The 20,489-nt window shown below is 42.7% G+C and overlaps 1 protein-coding gene across 1 annotated transcript; it reads left to right on the plus strand.

The window, feature by feature from the left end:
- Positions 1–12,829: 12,829 nt before the first annotated feature.
- On the plus strand, positions 12,830–20,396 carry TM4SF19 (transmembrane 4 L six family member 19). The gene is made up of 5 exons (XM_044255153.1): positions 12,830–12,902; positions 15,831–16,032; positions 16,754–16,831; positions 19,442–19,611; positions 19,887–20,396. The coding sequence occupies exons 2-5, from the start codon at positions 15,832–15,834 to the stop codon at positions 20,065–20,067; spliced, it is 630 nt and encodes a 209-aa protein (XP_044111088.1). The 5' UTR covers positions 12,830–12,902; position 15,831; the 3' UTR covers positions 20,068–20,396.
- Positions 20,397–20,489: the final 93 nt, after the last annotated feature.

Consider the following 20,489-nt stretch of genomic DNA (forward strand, 5'->3'; position numbering starts at 1 on the left):
CCAGTTGCTTTATATTGGTACTGCAACTTGAATGGGGGGTGGGGTGGGGCATTTGGGGTGGGGGAGGGAGGGGAATGGGATAAGTCTTTTGAAGACATCAGCTCACTGTGCTGAGAGAGGGACCAAACTCAAGGAAACCTCTGATCTATAAATTCAACTGCTGCATTTTTTTATAAATACATGTAAATGTCCTGTTGTAATATTTGATCTTGGAAATAAAATCAAAAACTTTTCAGTATTAGTTTTTCTTGGTGGTGTTTTTGTGGAATAAGACTCCCTAGATACTGTTTCAAGAGCTTGCCCTCATATTCTCATGTTTAGAACACAAATATTAACATAGGTTAATTTATAGTCACATTATCAAGAATAATGTTTGCTACGAGTAGTATGTTGAACATTGGTGGTAATTGCTCTGTAAATGTTGGTCATGTCATGAAATCATTAGGTGAGTTAGCTTTTTAGGAAAGTAGAATTCTATAACTTCTATTTGGGCAATTCCAGCATGAAGTCTTTCAGACCAGGAATAATGACTAAGGACCCAACTTTAACAAGTTAAGGAAAAAAGGGATTTTTAAGTTAATGGGAGAAAATCCAGGAGATATGATTCTGTTGTTCTGTAGAACTTGAGATCACTGCCTAGCTCACAGGAATCCGAGGAACCAGTTTGTAGAACTGTGCCTCTTCCTCTTGTGGAACTATTCCTCATCCCCATGTTTTAGCAACGTACCCTGATGGAACTTGCCATCCTCTTCCAAAACCTTTTCTCCCTGGCCACATGGATGGGCCAAGGGATGGGCATAAATACTAAATTGGGCTGAGAGAGTATCTTTCCCATTCCTCCAGCCACAGAATACTTACCCTTAACCTTTAGCCTCACTATGTGCCAAATAATAGAAATATGGCGATGAGCAAAACATACACAGCCTGGTGATCAGGGAACTTATTTTCAGTGAATACAGATAATAAAAATGAAAAATATTGAAAAAATATTGATTCAAAGACTGAAAAAAAAGAGAAAAGCAGAGAATTCTTTATTTTTTAAAGATTTATTTCTTTATAACAGAGAGTGGGGGGAAGGAGGAGAGGGAGAGAGAGTCTTAAGCAGACTGCTGAACATGGAGCCCAAAATGGGTTCATCTTATCACCCTGAGATCAGCCAAAACCAAGAGCTGGACCCTTAAGTGACTATGCCACTCATGTGCCCTAAGAATTTTGCTAATAAGATACTGGGGAGGGCGCCTGGGTGGCTCAGTGGGTTAAGCCGCTGCCTTGGGCTCAGATCATGATCTCAGGGTCCTGGGATCGAGTCCTGCATCGGGCTCTCTGCTCAGCAGGGAGCCTGCTTCCCTCTCTCTCTCTCTGCCTACCTCTCTCTCTGTCTACTTGTGATCTCTCTCTGTCAAATAAATAAAATCTTTAAAAAAAAAAAAAAAGATTCTGGGGAGTTAATATTTAGCCTGAGACCTGAAGGATGCCAAGAAGGTGGCCATACTAAGAGTAGGAGGAAAACTTCCAAGCAGAATAACTACACAGGCTGGGGAGCAGCACAGTTTCTGATGTATTAGAGGTATTTAGAGAAGGCATATGGGTCTGGCATGTAGTGAGCAAAGGGAGTGGCATAAAGTGAGGAAAAGCCAGATCATACAAGGCCTTATTAGGCCTTGATAAGGAGCTCAGCTTGTGTTCCAGGGGTAATGAGAAGCCATTATTATGTGGACAGTGAACTGGAGGAGAGCAAGAGTAGAGACGGTTGCAATGATCAAACTAAAACAGGTCAACCTGGGCCAGAGAGTGGCAGAGCAACTGAGAAGGAGGGTTTAGAGTAGAGATGCATTGTGAAGGTAGAAATGGAAAAACTTAAATGTGGGGGAATGAAGGAAAGCACAATCGAGAATGACTCATTTCCAGCCATGGGAGGTTGCAGTGTCGTTACTGAAGCAGGAAGATGTGATCAGGCAGGTTTGGTGGAGAAGAAATAATTTTGGATGTGTTCATTGTGAAACTTCCAAAGGGTAGGAGTAATATAGGAAGGTGGACGTGTAAGTATGAAGCTTGGAGGAGAGGTAGACTGGAATTAGAGATTTGAAAAATCATCACCATCACAGATGGAGTTTAGTCCCCTGAGAAAGAATGAGGTCACCTAGAGAAGGAGAAAGTTAAAGAAGAGAGTCCAGGACCTAGGTCTGGAGATCTGCAACGGAAAGAGGTCCAGTCAAGGAGGTGCAGTCAGTGAGGGAGGAGAAACACCAGAGTGGCGGGTGAGGGGAGTCAAGGGAGTCAAGAGCAAGAATTTCAAAAAGGATCTAGTGGCCAGCTATGTCTAATTCTGTCTTGGGGTCAAGTAAGAAGGACCGTGAAGTGTTTGTTAGATGCAAAAAGTCATTGGATGCCAAGAACCATCTCAGTGTGCTGTTGGAAACAGAAGCCTAATTGAAGTGGCTTAAAGTTTGTATTATTTTTATGCTAATAAAAAAACAATACTTCCTCTTCAATGGGCTAGTATAAATGGCAATTCTTTCAACATCTCCTATGTTCCTTTTTCTCTCCCTCTGATTAAGGGAATGTGCTCTCTTGTTTAGTCAGTGGAAGTTGAGATTGGAGCCCACCCACAGGAAGCTGATAGTCTGTCACTTTTATTTGGGTAACCCTGGCCTAATGGCCATCATCTTTTCCCCTCTCCTTCTTCCAGTGAAATGTTCTCAACTTGCTCTATTCCTTGCTCAAATCCCAACTCCAGACCCCACAGTATCCCTCAGAATGGAACATCTGTCTATCCTGTTCTCAGAAGCCTTTAGTCTTGGTTTATGGTACTAGGCAAATTATTTTCCCACCCAAGCCCCGTTCTTAATTTGTGCCCTTCCTATACTCCCATTTGCTTCTCCCTGGAGATATCACCACTAAAGTATGACTAGTATAACTAGATAACTAGTAGCTGTGTCTGTAGTGAAGCCAAGCTTTTTGTCTGTTTGTTTTTTTAAGTAGGCTCCACACCCAGCGTGGAGCCCAACATGGGTCTTGAATTCCTGACCCTGAAATCAAGACCTGAGCTGAGATTAAGAGTCATCTTGAGCCATCCAGGTACCTCCAGTGGAGCCAGATTCTAAGGTTATTGACACATCTGTAAAAAGGTAAGGCTTTAGTTCTGTGGTGGCATTCGTCAGGCAGGCCTCTGTTACCAAAGGTGTAACCCAGGGGAAGTGAAGAACTTGAACTAGAGCTGGCCTTACTTAGTAAAACTGCCTATTGCAAGGATATAGTTTCTAAAAGAAATATAGTTAGCCTTGTTTGTAAAGCTAACCATTGAATTAATTGTCACACATTTACCCTAAGGAACAAAGACCTCCAGCGGCTAACAAGCCCGAAAGAAGTTTGATCCTTTACGGGGTTAAAGCCCAGTTCCACCATTTCCCCTTGTTCCACAAACACCATTTTAATGATCTCCATATGAGAGTGTCTGCTGTTAGATAAGCCATTGAGCTGGGAACAGAGATACTTTCCAAAAATCTGAGTGCTATCTGGCAGCCAGCCATCAGATTATTCTGATTACCTAAGTACGAGATGTTCTAACAGATACCTCATATAAAATCCTTTTGCTAAGCTGAGATCCAAGGACAGCAGTCTAGGCATCTCACATCTTATTTCATTTTCAAAATAAACCTCCAAGGTAGGCATCAGTTTATATATGAAAAACTGAGGTTCAGATTATTACTGGGGTTCATTGAAATACCCAGGTTCAACTAGCTGATAGGTATTTGTAGCAGGAATTGAGATTCAGGTCCCTCGGGTGCCAAAACACCACAGAACTTCCTCCAAGAAGAAACACCTTAAAATATTTGGAGTCTGGGTTGGGGGAAAAAATATACATATATATCTCAAGCATCAACATGTGACACTGGGAAGAGTGTGCAGACAACAGGATCATTTCCCCAACCTCATTCACTACTACTCTGAGTAAGTCGAATTCTCTGTGCTATCATCTCTTTATCTCCATAATAAAGTTAACCTAACGTTTATTTTACTTGCTGTAAGTCTATTGTAAGGATCTACCGAGATTGTTTATAAATGTGTTTTATAAGATGAATAAATGTTTCTTATTATTTCTTCCTATTATAAACCTTCATGAGTACTCAGCCTAGTATCTTTTATCAAAATTCAATTAGCTGAAAAGGCACAAGAATTCATTAGGCTGTAAAGGATTCCCTTTTGCAATGAAAATGAAAACTGGATTCTATTTAATGAACTTTTCAAGAGTTGCTTACCAGGTTTTGCTTCAGGCACATCTGCATACATAGAAAGCAGCTCAGATGTAGTTTTTAAAAATGTATTAGCCTATTATAATGATCCCTTCTCATATGTGTGCATCAAGGGTTTTCTCAGTATTGCTTGTTTTCATTATTAGAAGTAAAATCTCTGTGCACAGAGACTATGTGTGTTACTTCCTCCAGTGCATGAATTAATTCATTAGCCAAGTGACTCCTGAACTACTATGTCCTAAATTCTGTGGTAGGTTCTGGGTATACAGAGCAGAGTAAGATATACCCTCTGCCTGCAGGGATCTCACAGTTGTGGGAGCAGAGGCATATAAACAGACAGGTAAATCAAGTGCAGTGGGAAGTGGGCAAAGATTTTTTTAAACAGGATTCCAAAAAGTGACCATAAAGGAAAAGTTCTGATAAATAGAACTTAATTAAAATTTAGAACTTCTCTTCATCAAAAGATATCATCATTAAGAAAGTGGAAAACCAGAAATTAAGGAGTCAATCCCATTTACAATTGCACCCAAAACTATAAGATACCTAGGAATAAACCTAACCAAAGAGGCTAAGAATCTATACTCAGAAAACTATAAAGTACTCATGAAAAATATTGAGGAAGACACAAAGAAGTGGAAAAATTTTCCATGCTCCTGGATTGGAAGAACAAATATTGTGAAAATATCTATGCTACCTAAAGCAATCTACACATTTAATGCAATTCCTATCAAAATACCATCCATTTTTTTCAAAGAAATGGAACAAATAATCTTAAGATTTATATGGAACCAGAAAAGACCTCGAATAGCCAAAGGAATTTTGAAAAAGAAAGCCAAAGTTGGTGGCATCACAATTCCAGACTTCAAGCTCTATTACAAAGCTGTCATCATCAAGACAGCATGGTACTGGCACAAAAACAGACACATAGATCAATGGAATGGAATAGAGAGCCCAGAAATAGACCCTCAACTCTATGGTCAACTAAGCTTCGACAAAGCAAGAAAGAATGTCCAGTGGAAAAAAAGACAGCCTCTTCAATAAATGGTGTTGGGAAACCTGGACAGCCACATGCAGAAAAATGAAATCGGGCCATTTCCTTACACCACACACGAAAATAGACTCCAAATGGATGAAGGACCTCAGTGTGAGAAAGGAATCCATCAAAATCCTTGAGGAGAACACAGGCAGCAACCTCTTCGACCTCAGCCACAGCAACTTCTTCCTAGGAACATCGCCAAAGGCAAGGGAAGCAAGGGCAAAAATGAACTATTGCGATTTCATCAAGATCAAAAGCTTTTGCCCAGCAAAGGAAACAGTTAACAAAACCAAAAGACAACTGGCAGAATGGGAGAAGATATTTGCAAACAACATATCAGATAAAGGGCAAGTATCCAAAATCTATAAAGAACTTAGCAAACTCAACTTACTTGTTCAAAAGAACAAGTAATCCAATCAAGAAATGGGCAGAAGACATGAACAGACATTTCTGCAAAGAAGACATCCAGATGGCCAACAGACACACGAAAAAGTGCTCCACATCACTCGGCATCAGGGAAATACAAATCAAAACCACAATGAGATATCACCTCACACCAGTCAGAATGGCTAAAATTAACAAGTCAGGAAATTACAGATGCTGGCGAGGATGTGGAGAAAGGGGAACCCTCCTACACTGTTGGTGGGAATGCAAGCTGGTGCAACCACTCTGGAAAACAGCATGGAGGTTCCTCAAAATGTTGAAAATAGAACTACCCTATGACCCAACAATTGCACTACTGAATATTTACCCTAAAGATAGAAACTTAGTGATCCAAAGGGGCACGTGCACCCGAATGTTTACAGCAACAATGTCTACAATAGCCAAACTATGGAAAGAACCTAGATGTCCATCAACAGATGAATGGATAAAGAAGATGTGGTATATATACACAGTGGAATACTATGCAGCCATCAAAAGAAATGAAATCTTGCCATTTGCGATGACGTGGATGCAACTAGAGGGTATCATGCTTAGTGAAATAAGTCAATCAGAGAAAGACAACGATCATATGATCTCCCTGATATGAGGAAGTGGAGATGCAACATTGGGGGGGTTAAGGGGGTAGGAGAAGAATAAATAAAACAAGATGGGATTGGGAGGGAGACAAACCATAAGTGACTCTTAATCTCATAAAACAAACTGAGGGTTGCTGGGGGAGGGGGGTTGGGAGAGGGGGCTGGGGTTATGGACACTGGGGAGGGTATGTGCTATGGTGAGTGCTGTGAAGTGTGTAAACCTGGTGATTCACAGATCAGTACCCCCTGGGGATAAAAATACATTATATGTTTATTAAAATTAATTAATTAATTAATTAATTAAAATTTTTTTAAAAGTGGAAAACCAAACCATAGATAGGAGAAAACATTCAAAATACATATATCTGATGAAAGTCTCATGTCTGAAATTATAAAGAACTCCCACAAACCAGTAAGAAAAGGACAAAGAACCAATCAAAACAGGGCAAATGATTTGAGGAGGCACTTCTCAAAAAAGGTTCTCCAAATAGCCACCCAGGCCCCCCTAGCTTTTTTTAAAAAGATTTTTTTTTTTTTTTAATTTGAGACAGAGCACACTTGAGAGAGAGAGAGAGAGAGAGCACAGCAGAGGGAGCAGCAGGAAGAAGGAGAGGCAGACTCCCAAAGAACAGGGAACCCAATGCCAGGCTCCATCCCAGGACCCTGAGAACATGACCTGAGGCGGAGGCAGATGATTAACTGACTGAGCCATCCAGGCGCCCCATCACTAGGTTTTATAGTTAAGATTTGTGGGGGTGCCTGCTGGCTCAGTTGGTGGAGCATGTGACTCTTGATATCAGGGTTGTAAGCTTGAACACCCTCTTTGGGTGTAGAGATTATTTAAAAATAAAAAAGATCTTTAAAAAATAATTAAGGGATGCCTGGGTGGCTCCGTGGGTTAAAGCCTCTGCCTTCAGCTCAGGTCATGATCCCAGGCTCCTGGGATTGAGCCCTGACATCTGGCTCTCTGAGCGGCAGGGGGCCTGCTTCCTCCTCTCTCTCTGCCTGCCTCTCTGCCTACTTGTGATCTCAGTCTGTCAAATAAATAAATAATCTTAATAAAATAAAATAATAATTAAGGTTTATGTATTTTACTGAATGTATATAATACCTACATTCATTCATTCATTCATTCATTTATCTAATTTTTAAAAAGATTTTTATTTATTTATTTGACAGAGACAAGTGAAAGAGGGAACACAAGCAGGGGGAGTGGGAGAGGGAGAAGCAGGCTTCCCACTGGGCAGGGAGCCAACAAGGTGCTCGATCCCAGGACCCTGGGATCATGACCGGAGCTGAAGGCAGATGCTTAACGACTGAGCCACCCAGGCAGCCCATAATACCTACATTTAGAAAAAATACTAATAAGGTGCAGTGAGAATCTAGAGAAAGTAGTGCTTAACTGTGAGTGAAGAAATCAGGGAAGACTTCCCCAGGGATGATTGAACTGGATCTTGAATAAGAACTTGTTAGAAGGGGGTCAGAGATCTCCCATACAGAGGATACCACAAAATGCTCAACACTCTGGTATGACTGGTACAAGATGATGGTGGCCTGGGCCTTGAACAAAAAAGTTAGAAGCCTAGCAGAGGAAACCAGGCCATCCAACCAGTCAGCTAAGAGCAAAGTACGGAGGGCGATAAGGAAAAAATGATGGCTGGTCTTCTCAGGGCAGCTTTTCCAAAGAGCCCCAATTCTGCAATGCGCAGAACAGATAAGGGCCGCTTGTGTGTGAAAAAGTGTTGCTGTTTCAGGAAAGGGCTGATAAGGTATTTCTCACGGGTGCTTGTCTGACTCACTGAGACATTTTAGCTCACGAGGCCATGTCTCCTGGTTCCTTCCTTAGGGTCACATGAAAATGAGCAGAGATTGGGTCATCAGGAGAGGTCTCTCCAAGAAGAGAAAAACTCCCTCAGTGGAGGCCTGTGGGCAGTGGTGTGGGGGCGCACACAGCCTCACACGCTCACGCCCTCAGCTGCCCTCTACATATACCCCGAGGCTCCCTGTCCTCTTGGAGAGTTCCAGAAACTGGCCCTGCGGGAGTCCCGTGGGGCCGCAGGAGCACAGGCCTACTCTGAAGACTGGGCCCTTGAGCTTCCTCCTCCCCCATCCTGAGTCCTGCCCTTGGATGCAGGTAAGCAGAGACCAGAGGCCCAGTGAGCAGAGGGCCAAGGGCACAGCAGGGCCTAACAGCTGAGAGCGCCGACTTCCAACTCACAGGAGGCCAGGCTCTGCCTCCAACCAGTTGTGTGGCTTCAGGCAAATTCTGTACCTTCCCTTTGCCTCTGTCGGTCACCTTTGGGCTTCTTCACTTTTTTCGGATACTTTCCCTCCCCAGCTTTGCCTGTGTAATTTATGCCTTGTTGTCAGTGAAGTTTGAGCTTGGTCAGCAAGTCTTCCACCGGACAAGATCAGGGGATCCTTGGTGTGCTTCCGTGACCCCTTCAGTGGGACACCTCTGCTCAGTGCTTGGGTGTCTTGTCAGTGGCCCCATTAGGCTTTCAGCGACTCAAGAAAGGACACTGTCTCTGATTCACCAATGTTGTCTCCAGCTCCTGGCATGGGGACTGGCAGAAAGCCGTCACTTATACTTAATTGATATTGACTGACGAAGGGAAGAAAGAAAAGGCTGTCTAGGTGATGGGTGAGGTATAGAGGGACACACAAAGAATTTGCAGTCTTTTCCTCCACATGATTTAGCTGATCACTCCTATTGTTGCCTAGTCATCTGGCCGAGGACTTGGGCACCCAGCCAGGATCTCAGGTCAGAACAGGGCCTCCCCTGAAGCCCAGTCTTAAGGTTTTACCTTACGAACCTACTTCTCTCTTCAGAGATCAAATTAGCCAACCGCTAGGCTAATCTCCTGGCTACATTTGTGGAAGTGTTTCTCAGAATGTTGTGATTTCTTGCGGAACAAAGGCAGGAGAGGAAGTGAAATGCAAACCAGTTTGAATCAGTGGGAGCAGCATGTGGCAAAGTGCTTTAGCAGGAGATCAGGGAACAGTCAGGATTCTCTGAGTTCCACTCATCCCAAAGGCCATGGTCAACAACTTCTTCCTCTCTTCCTCCTCCTCTTTCTTCTTCTTTTAAAGATTTTATTTATGGGGCACCTGGGTGGCTCAGTGGGTTAAAGCCTCTGCCTTCGGCTCAGGTCATGATCCCAGGGTCATAGGATCGAGTCCTGCATTGGGCTCTCTGCTCAGTGGGGAGCCTGCTTCCTCCTCTCTCTGCCTGCCTCTCTGCCTACTTGTGATCTCTGTCTGTCAAATAAATAAATAAAATCTTAAAAAAAAAAGGATTTTATTTATTCATGACAGAGAGGCACAGCAAGAGAGGGAACACAAGCGGGAAGCTCTCCACTCAGCAGGGAGCCCCATATGGGGCTTGATCCCAGGACCCTGGGATCATGACATGAGCCGAAGGCAGGCCCTTAACCAACTGAGCCACCCAGGCACCCCCATGCTCAACTTCTTAATTTTCCCTCTGTGTGATTATATTTTTTAGTTTCCCTTATAAAACTCTTTCCTGATGGAAAAATTTCCACAGAAGAGATTGTGGTGGGGGGGATTTGTTTTGATTATCTACTTCTAGATAATTTACCACAAGTCTTGCTCAGAGGTGGGGTGAAGTGAAGGTGGCCAAAGGCACTCCTGAAGGAAACTCCCCCAGCCTGTCTACAGCCCTTCTTTGAAAGCCCAACTGCATACAGGTCTTTATTTGGGCCCCTGAGAAAATATCAGTAATTTGGGAGGAGGTGTAGGTTAAAGTCGTTTACTTGCTAACATTCTTGATTGGTTCATTTGCTCCAACACAGAGACATATCGAGAGCCCTGCACTAGATGATGGGACAGTCTGGGAAGGGAGGCTGCCCAGACATGCACTTATATCGCAAAGGTTAGTGGGCAGACTGTGGGGAGGATTGTTTTCCTACAGGTGCTCTGTCTCATGACAGCAGGACCTATTCATCCCCCTGAAGGCCAGAGAACCAGGACCAAGCAGCCAATACTTTGGGAAAAGAGGCCTCCTGTAGTGGGCCAGTTTCTCTGGGGAGAAACACAGCATCCCTCCTGGTTCCTGGTCCCCACTGTTCCCTCTAGCCTCCTTGTATCCCTGCGGTAAGGGTCACTATTAATTCATTTCCTTCCCCTACTCCCCCAGTGCATGCCCCCCTGACCTGGAGGCCTGAACTTACTTTCATCGGGGGCAAGTTCTTTTATTCACTGTGAGAAAAATGGCTTAGAGAGCAAATAACCTATGGAGAGGGCACCCAGTGAAGGCAACTCTCCACAGTAAAATATTAGCTACTGCAGCAGGAAGTTCTCCATTGGGAGGAGTTGTAGGAGGTGAGCGTGGAGGAAGCAAAGATCACCAAAGGCTGTGGAGGATGGGGATTGGGGGAGGGTGTGGGAGCGCGCCACCACCCCAAAGGCCCGCTCAATGCTGTGTCTGGCACCAGTCTCTTTACCACAAGACAAATGGACAACGCTAGACTAATCAAATTTTGGTTTCTAAAAATTGAGTTCTTGGGGCGCCTGGGTGGCTCAGTGGGTTAAAGCCTCTGCCTTTGGCTCAGGTCATGGTCTTGGGGTCCTGGGATCGAGCCCCGTGTTGGGCTCTCTGCTGGGTGGGGAGCCTGCTTCCCTGCCCCCGCACCTGCCTCTCTGCCTACTTGTGATCTCTGTCAAATAAATAAAATATTTTTTTAAAAAACTGAGTTCTTCAGTTGTAAAACTGTTTTTAAAGAGGTATGATAAAAATAAAAATGAAGGATAGTCATTTTCAGAAAGAATCTAGGAAAATAGTAGGATTGATAGGCATATGTAGGGCTTCAGTAATATTAGCGGTAATGACCTATTTTGTAAGCTGGTTGCATTTACATGGGAGTTAATTTTCCCATACAGCTTCTAAGTACAAATATATACACTGTGTTTAATTCTTTAAACTCTGAAATATTGTATTACACATGTATGTGTAAAAGAGAGATGGGGGGTCTTGTTCACACATATTTTCTGATTATGGATGAAGTAATGTGTTGGGAGGGGAGTGTCAAGAGTCTTAGGTCAGACAGACTTACCTGACTTGAAAAGCAGGGACAGTTAACTTCTCAGGGATGTCAAGGCACTGATTTTTTTCAGATCCGTATTGACAGAAGTCTACCCAAATATCACCAGTCCTATTGTAATTCACATTTAGAAAAATGACAATAAAACAAATAAATAGATAAATAAATATATATTTTTTAATTTATTTGACAGGGAGAGAGAGAGAGAGAGATCACAAGTAGGCAGAGGCAGGTGGGGAGTGGGGGAAGCAGGTTCCCTGCTGAGCAGAGAGCCTGATGTGGTGGGGCTCAATCCCAGGACCCTGAGATCATGATCTGAGCCAAAGGCAGAGGCTTAACCCACTGAGCCACCCAGGCGCCCCAATAATTTTTTTAAAAAGAAAAGTAAAACGACAAGTTCATATATCAGTGAAAATGTAAAAAGGAGAAATGGCTATAGATAAAGGTGTGGTGGAGGCATTTTACAACTCACCTAAAGGAGACATTTCATTTTTCAACCCATTTCATCAATATATAATCGAAACACAATACAACTGACCAATTTTCAGAGCCCACCTTGGTGAGCTTTGTCACACAGAAGTGTATTCACTACCAGAATCTAGATACAGAACACATTTCCATCACCTCCACAAGTTTCCTAATGCCTTTATATGAATCCCCTCTCCCATTCCCTGCCCCTGGCAGCCACTGATCTGCTTCCTGTCACTAGTCTTGCCTTTTCTAGAACTTTACACAAACAGAATTGTACAGTGAGTAGTCTGTATGATTGTTCCTGTAGTGGTTTTTCTCTGGCTTCCATAGCTTAGCATATGCTTTTCAGATTCATGCATGTGGTTTCGTCTACTAGTAGCTTAGTCTGTTTGAGCGCCCCCTGGAGGTACTCATTCGCATGAATAGGTTACAATTTATCTATTCACTTATTGATGAACGTTTGAGTTATTTCTTATTTTTTTAATTCATTTTTCTGTCATGGTAAAATGTATACATCATAAAGTTTGTTACTTTAACCATTTTAAAGTGTCCAGTGTAGTAGCATTAAACACACTCAAAATGCTGTGTAACCATCACCACTATCTATTCCCCAAATTCTTTCATTACCCCAAACACAAACTCTGTAACCATTAAACAGTAACTCCCCATATCCCTATCCCTGGTCCCTGGCCTACTAATCTACTTTCTGTCTCTGTGAAGGCACCTACTCTGGATATTTCACAGAAGTGAAATCACACAGTATTTGTCCTTCAATGTCTGGCTTATTTTATTCAGCATCATGCTCTCAGGGTTCGTGCATGTTGTGGCATGTTTCAGAACTTCTTTCCTTTTTATGGCTGAATAATATTCCATTGTGTGTATATGCCATATTTTGTTTATCCATTTATCTTCTGGTGGACACTTAGGTTGTTTCCATATTTCTCATTTGTAGTTATTACGAATAAAGCTGCTATGGGCATTCAAGTCCTAATCTTTGTGTGGACGTGTGCTTTCATTTCTTTTGGATAAATATTTAGAAGTGGAAATACCTGATCATTTGGTAAGTAAATGTTTAACTTCATAAGAAACTGCTAAGCTAATTTACAAAGATGGCTTGTACCATTTGTATTCTCACTAGCTACCTGTGAGAGTTTGGGTTACAGCATATCTTCACCAAGGCTCGGTAGAGGCCAAATTTGAATTGAAACAATTCTGGTGGATGTGTAGTAGGATCTTATTTTAGTTTTAATCTGTGGTTCCTTATGTTAATGATGTTGAGCATCTTATTGTTTTTTTTTTTTTTTAAGATTTTATTTCTCTGCTTACAAGTAAGCAGAGAAGCAGGCAGAGAGAGAGGAGAAGAGGCTCCCTGATGAGCAGAGAGCCTGACTCGGGACTCGACCCCAGGACCCTGGGATCATGACCTGAGCCAAAGGCAGAGGCTTTAAACCACTGAGCCACCCAGGCACCCATCTTTTCATATTCTTAGCTGTCATTCATATATCTTTTGTGAGATGCAATGAGGTATCTGTTTAAATCTTTTTTCCCACTTTTAAAATCAAGCTGTTTGTCTAAAAAGAGTTTTAAGAGTTCTTCACATAGTCCAGTTACAAGTCTGTCATCAGATGTGTATGCATTCACATTCACATACCTATTTGCAAAATTTATGTTGTGAGTATTTTCTCAGTCTGTGGTTTCCTTCATGGTGTTCTTTTGTTTTGTTTTGTTTTTTGTTTGTTTTTGAGAGGGAGAGACAGAGAGAGAATCTTAAGCAGGCTCCATACCCAGCTCGGAGCCAGATGTAGGGCTTGATCCTGCAACCCTGAGATCATGACCTGAGCCGAAATCAAGAGTTGGATGCTTAACTGACTGAGCCACACAGGCATCCCCCCGCCATGGTGTCTTTTGAAGAGCAAATTAATTTTGAAATAGTTTCTCTTTTTGGGGGGTTGTACCTTTTGTATTTTATCTAATAAATCACCTAACTCAAGATCCCGGGGGCACCTGGTTAGCTCAGTCTGTGGAGCATCTGACTCCTGATCTCAGGGTTGTGGGCTTGAGCCCCATGTTAGATGTAGGGATTACTTAAAAATAAAATCTTAAAAAAATTAAAAGATCTCAATGCTTTTTCCTTTGCTTTCTTCTAGAAATTTAGTAAGTTTAGACCTATGGTTCATTTTTAACTAATTATTGAATATGGTTTGCAGTAGTAGTCATGGTATGTATTTTTTTGTTTTGCATATAGATTGTTCTGGCACTGTTTGAGACTATCCTTTTCCCATTGAAATAATATTTTTTTCAAAAATCATTTGCTCATATGTGTATGTCTATTTCTGAATTCTCTAGGCCGTTCTAGTGGTCTGTATGTTTTTATATGCTAGCACTTTACTTTTTATAACTTTACTGTAATTTTATAATTTTCTTGAAATCACATGGTGTAAATCTTCCAACTTTGTTCTTTTTCCAAAGTATTTTGGCTAATCTAGGACTTTTGCATTTCCATATAAATTTAGATCCAGTTAGTTAATTTCTACAACAAAACACTGCTAGGATTTTGACTGAGATTGTATTGAACCCACACATCAATTTAGAGAGAACTGACATGTTAATGATAGTGAATCTTTTGATCCATGAATGTGGTATATCTCTCCATTTATTTAGGTCTTTAATTTTTCTCAACTATATTTTGCTATTTTTACTGTGCAAGTTTTGCACATATTTTGTTAAATTTACCCATTAATTTTTTTAAAAGATTTTATTTATTTATGACAGAGAGAGATAGCAAGAGAGGGAATACAAGCATGCGGGAGCTGGAGAGGGAGGAGCAGGCTCCCCACTGAGCAGGGAGCCCGATGAGGGGCTTGATCCCAGGACCCTGGGATCATGACCTGAGCTGAAGGCAGATGCTTCACAATTGAGCCACTCAGGTGCCCCTATCCATGGGTATTTTCTATTCTTATGTTATTTATTGTTTTCTAATTTTTATTTTTTAAAGATTTAATTCATTTATTTGAGAGCAAGAGAAAGAATGCACAAGAGGGGTGGGAGCAGAGGGAGAAGCAGACTCCCCACTGAGCAGGAAGCGGAATGCTGGGCCCAATCCCAGGACTCCAGGATCATGACCAAAGCCAAAGGCAGATGCTTAACCAACTAGCACCCTGGTGGCCCTAAATATTGTTTTTTTTTTATTTTGCAATTTATCATTGCTTATAAAATAGAAATACAATAGAATCTTTGTATATAGATTTTTTCTTCTGTAACTTGCTAAACTCACTTACTACTTCTAGTAACTTCTTGATATATTCCTTTGGGTTTCTACATACATAATCATGTTACCTTACTTCTTTCTTTCCTTTCTGTATGGCTTTTGCTTCTTTCTTTTTTCTTTTTTTCTTTTTTTTTCAAAAAATTTATTTATTTATTTGAGAGGGAGAGAGATCACAAGTAGGCAGAGAGTCAGGCAGAGAGAGGGGGAAACAGGTTCCCCACCGAGCAGAGAGCCTGATGTGGGACCCGATCACAGGACCCTGAGGTCATGACCTGAGCGGAAGGCAGAGGCTTAACCCACAGAGCCACCCAGGTGCCCCTTTTTATTTTCTTATTGCACTGGATAGGATTTCCTATCCAGTTGAATGGAAGTGGTGACAGTGGACATCTCAAAAATGACATCTTTTAAAGAGAGAGGATGACACCCTTAAACACTTTTTCCTGTCCCAGATAGAAATAATCACTGGCTGTATAGAGGTACAAGCAAAATATGATGGGATGAATGGGGGTTGGCAGAAAATGGGGCAATTGAATTCTATCCATTGGAAACTGTTTATAAAAGGCAAAATTTTTAAGCTAGTTCTTTGGCTTTTCTTGATCTGACCCAGGGAGGTGACAGTATCTGTGGTCTGTTCCCCCTACCCTACCCTTGCTATCCGTGTTCCCCTTCCTGATGCTTCCAGCAACAGAGCTACCATGACTCTCCATCCATTGGTTCTAGGATGCTGTCCTCTCCTGATGCGATGGCATGCTCACGGACCTGCTCCCGCATCCTGGGGCTGAGCCTTGGGACTACTGCCCTGTTTGCTGCTGGAGCCAACTTGGTGCTCCTCTTCCCTAACTGGGATGTGACCTACCTGTTGAGGGGCCTTATTGGCAGGCATGCCATGCTGGGCTCTGGGCTCTGGGGAGGAGGACTCATGGTAAGTGTTTGGAGTTCCTTGGGTGTGAACTCCCCAAATACCCCTCAGGGTGAAGCAGGGATGTGGCAGGACAGCAGTGTTTTGTTTTGTTTGCAAGAATGCTTGGTCTTGAGGGTGCCTGACTGCTCAGTGGGTAAAGCATGTAACTCTTGATCTCAGGGTTGTGAGTTTGAACCCCACATTGGGCATAGAGATTACTTAAAGATAAAATCTTTTTTAAAAAAGATTTTTTATTTGACAGAGAGATAGAGAGAGAGCACAAGTAAGCAGAGCAGCAGGCAGAGGGAGAGGGAAAAGAAGATTCCCCGCTGAGCAGGGAGCCCGATGTGGGACTCGATCCCAGGACCCTGGAATCATGACCTGAGCCCAAGGCAGCTGCTTAACCAACTGAGCCACCCAGATGCCCCTTAAAGATAAAATCTTTTAAAAAAAAAAAAAAGAATGCTTGATCTAGCAAGCTGGTCTTGGGTCTATAGCAATTCCAAAGAATAGATAACTCTAGGAAGACTTGTTGCTGAACTTTGACTTGGGACTAGAAAGCTGAGTATAAATGTTGCCATCCAGAGAGTTAGATCAGGCTAGTCATCCAACTAGGTCCTGACAGTCAAAGCCAAACCCTCTGGGAAAGATAGGATTATCAAAACCATGTGAAGTGCCCAAATGATCTATTTCAATAGTAATCAACCCAATCTCTTCTTACCATTCTTCTCTCCTCTCCCAGGTACTCACTGCAGCTACCCTCATCTCCTTCATGGGCTGGAGATATGGCTGCTTCAGTAAGAGTGGGCCCTGCCGAAGTGTAAGCACCAGGTTCTACTCATCTAATACCTAGAATGTCCCCACACTCCATTACTCTACAGGCAGAGTGGTAAAGAGGCAACTTCAGTTTTGGGGCTTGAAGTCAGGTCCTGAATGTACTCCTTAGTAAACCTAAGCCACTGGGCAAGTTCCTTAATCTTTCTGAGCCTTGGATCTTCATCTATAAAATGGGAGTGAACAGTCTCAAGTTAAGGGAGTGTTTATTGAGCCAAACATGTCTATTAACTATGATTTTTAGCCTATTGAACAAAATGGACATGAATTAAGTGTGCTGTGGTCATGTATCACTGACAAAAAATTTCCTGCAGCATCTGGCTGGCTCAGTGGGTAGAGCATGCACTCAATCTCTGGGTCATGAGTTCAAGCCCCATGTTGATTGTGGAGTCTACTAGAAAGAAAGCAAGAGAGAGAGAAAGAAAGAAAGAGGAAAGAAAAAAGGAAGGAGAAAGATAGAAAAGAAAGAAAGGAAGGAAGGAAGGAAATTTCCTGGTTATTTTGTTTAATTTTTCTTAGAATTAGAAGGTTTCCAGAAATCATCTAATGACTAGATTCTAGCCTAAGCCCTCCATTTTACAGAAAATTAAACTTGGGCCCAGAGTAAATTTGCACTTATCAGTTACAGCAACATTTATATATACCTAAAAATTTCAGTACATGTATAGTATAAGATATGTTACTTACTCAATATCAGACATATGAATTTGTGGCCTCCTTACAGTAACTCTACCGCATACTTTGGTATCTGCATCCCACATATAGGGAACCCCACTGATTCAGAATTATATGTTAAAGAATTAAATATAAATACCATGCACTTCACTCAGTATCTTCTCTCAGTCTCCTTTGGTTTTCCCCTCAGTGAGTGAGTGGTTCTCAGACTTGTGTGTGTATCAGAATCCCTGTAGGGTTTGTTAAAATATTGTTCGCCCCCCCCCACCCCCAGATTTATTTATTTTCCTTCCTTCTTTCCTCCCTTCTTCCCCCCCTTCCTTCCCTCTCTCTTTCTCTTTCTTTCTTTTTAAAGCTATATTGTCTGAGGAAAGGAGGAGGTTGGAGAGACAGGAGAGTTGACTTTATTTATTTATTTATTTTTAGAGGTGGGGGAGTAGCAGAGAGACAGGAAGAGAGAGACTCCCAAGCAGGCTCCACACCCAGAGCAGAGCCTGATGCAGGGCTGGATCTCGCAGCCCTGAGATCATGACCCTGAGATCACAGCTGAAAGTGATAGTTGGATGCTTAACTGATTGAACCACCCAGGTGCTCCAGCCCCAACTTTTCTGGTTCAGAAGATGGGGTGAAGCGGGAAGTTGTGCATTTCTAGCAAGTTTTCAGGTGATGTGATGCTGCCAGGGCCAGGACCCCATCTTGAGCATTTTGTTGGCCCTCCCAAGCTACAAACCAGCTTGACATTGTGGGAAGAGGACTCCATGATTCTATATAAAAACTGTGCATATGTTTTATTTAAATTTTTAAAATACGCATTCTTTTGAAGGGAGAAAACAACCTAGTAGTCTGAGAAAGAAGCCAATTTAAAACCAAGCTATACTCCTGCCTAGAAAGTGAACTCATTGTTATCTTTGGGGAGGGAAGTCCACAGACTAAGTGCAATGAGAGAACAGGGGTCTGTTCCAAGCTGACTGAAGTTCCTCTCTGTCCCTGTCCCCCTCCCTCCCTTCTTTCCTACCTCTTTCCCTCTTTCTTCCCTTGTTTCCTTCATGCTTGATTTAAGAAAGAGTGGAATCGGCATTAGTTGCTGGGAACTGTTAAGAATACAGCTTTCCCTTAAAAGAGTCAGAAATAGGCATGCAGGCACCTGGGTGGCTCAGTCAGGTAAGCGTCTGCCTTCTGCTCAGGTCATGATCCCAGGCTCCTGGGATCGACTCCTGAATCCTGCTTCTTGCTCAGCGGGGAGCCTACTTCTCCCTCTCCCTCTGCCTGGTGCTCCCCCTGCCTGTGCTCTCTCTAATAAATAAATAAAATCTTAAAAAAAATTTTTTTAAATAGTAAAAAAGAAATGGGCATGCAGTGACCATCCAACCCTTCTACCCAGAGGCTATGTAAAACTTTTTTTTTAAGTTTATTTATTACAGAGAGAGAGAAAGAGAGCATGCACTCAAGCATGCGTTGGTGGTGGGGGGGTGGAGGGAGAGGGAGAATATTAAGCAGACACCATGCCCGGTGTGGAGCCTGACATGGGGTTCCATCTCACGACACTGAGACCATGACCTGAGCTGAAATCAAGAGTCAGTAACCAACTGAGCCACCCAGTGGCCTCTGAGTGTAAAAGTTTTTGAAGCCAATCTGTTGAGAAGCTCTGGAGGGAGCTTCCCTGGGTCAGGGAGACTCAGGTCCAAGTGCCACTGCTTCCCGCCTTCTCAGTGCTTTCTTTCCCACCACTTCCTGGCTCTGCCCTCCAACCCCTCATCAGCCGCCCTGCCTTGGGTGTCCTTTAAAGGAGCTGCCAGGGGAAGCATCATCCCCACATGATATGACAGGGAAAGCCTGAGTGCTGGAGAAGTTAGGCTTGTCCAGATCACCCCATCACCTGGTCATGAGCCCATCTCACCTCATGGCTTCTCTCCATCTACAGATGTTCACTGCTCTGCTGTCCGGTAGCCTGGCTTTTCTTGGAGCCTTGATTTGCTTTATCACTTCTGGAGTAGCCCTGAAAGATGGTCCATTTTGCATGTTTGATGCCTCATCCTTCAATCAAACACAATTTTGGAAATATGGTTACCCATTCCAAGACTTGCATAACAGGTAAATGGACGGAGACTTGAGTTTTCAATCTTTCCAGAGAGACAAAGACAGACAGAAAGACACACAGATGGACTACAAAATCCTTGTGGCCACACGTTCTGGCATCTCCCATCTCTGATGCTCAGCATTTTGCCAGCACAGCAAATGTCACCCTCAGAAATCTAGGCCTAGGACCTTGGCTGGAGGGAAGAGGGGCCAGGTTTCTATTGAGTTGCTTACTTGGCTTTTCTTACTTATTCCTCAACCCCTGGTCTCCTTTTTTTTTTTTTTAATAGGAATTATTTGTATGATGACTCCCTCTGGAACTCTGTGTGTCTGGAGCCTTCTAAAGCTGTCATTTGGCACGTGTCCTTCTTCTCCATGCTCCTATGCATCAGCCTCCTCCAGATTCTCTTGGTGGTCATTCATTTTTTCAACAGCTTCCTGAGTCTTTTCTGCAGCCTTTGTGACAAGTGATAGGGAATGTCCTTTCACGCGTGAGAGTTTTCCTCAGAACAGACCTTGAATCTCTTCTGCAGAATGGATTATAAACAAACTTTCCTTTTAGGTATTCCTGTAGTGATAATAATGACAATGATTCCTTGCACATGTGTTGAGTGATATATGAATTTTAAATCACATTGTAAACTGCAAGATGATGTATCAGTAGAAGGAATAATTAGGTCATTATTATTGTGCAGGAACTTACAGTTCATCAAATGTCCTCCAGCTGTGGTCTCATTTCAGCCTCCTAACAACTCCATAAAACTGGCCACATGTCACAGATATGGAAGTTGAGGCTCCTAGAGCATAAGGGACTTGCTGCCTAAAAGCAGTCACCTGGGTTCAGGTAAAGTCAGCACCTGAGCTCTTAACTTCTAAATTCAAGTTCACCAGTT

This window comes from Neovison vison, chromosome 6, assembly GCF_020171115.1.
Source record: "Neovison vison isolate M4711 chromosome 6, ASM_NN_V1, whole genome shotgun sequence".
In the NCBI taxonomy this organism is placed as follows: domain Eukaryota; kingdom Metazoa; phylum Chordata; class Mammalia; order Carnivora; family Mustelidae; genus Neogale; species Neogale vison.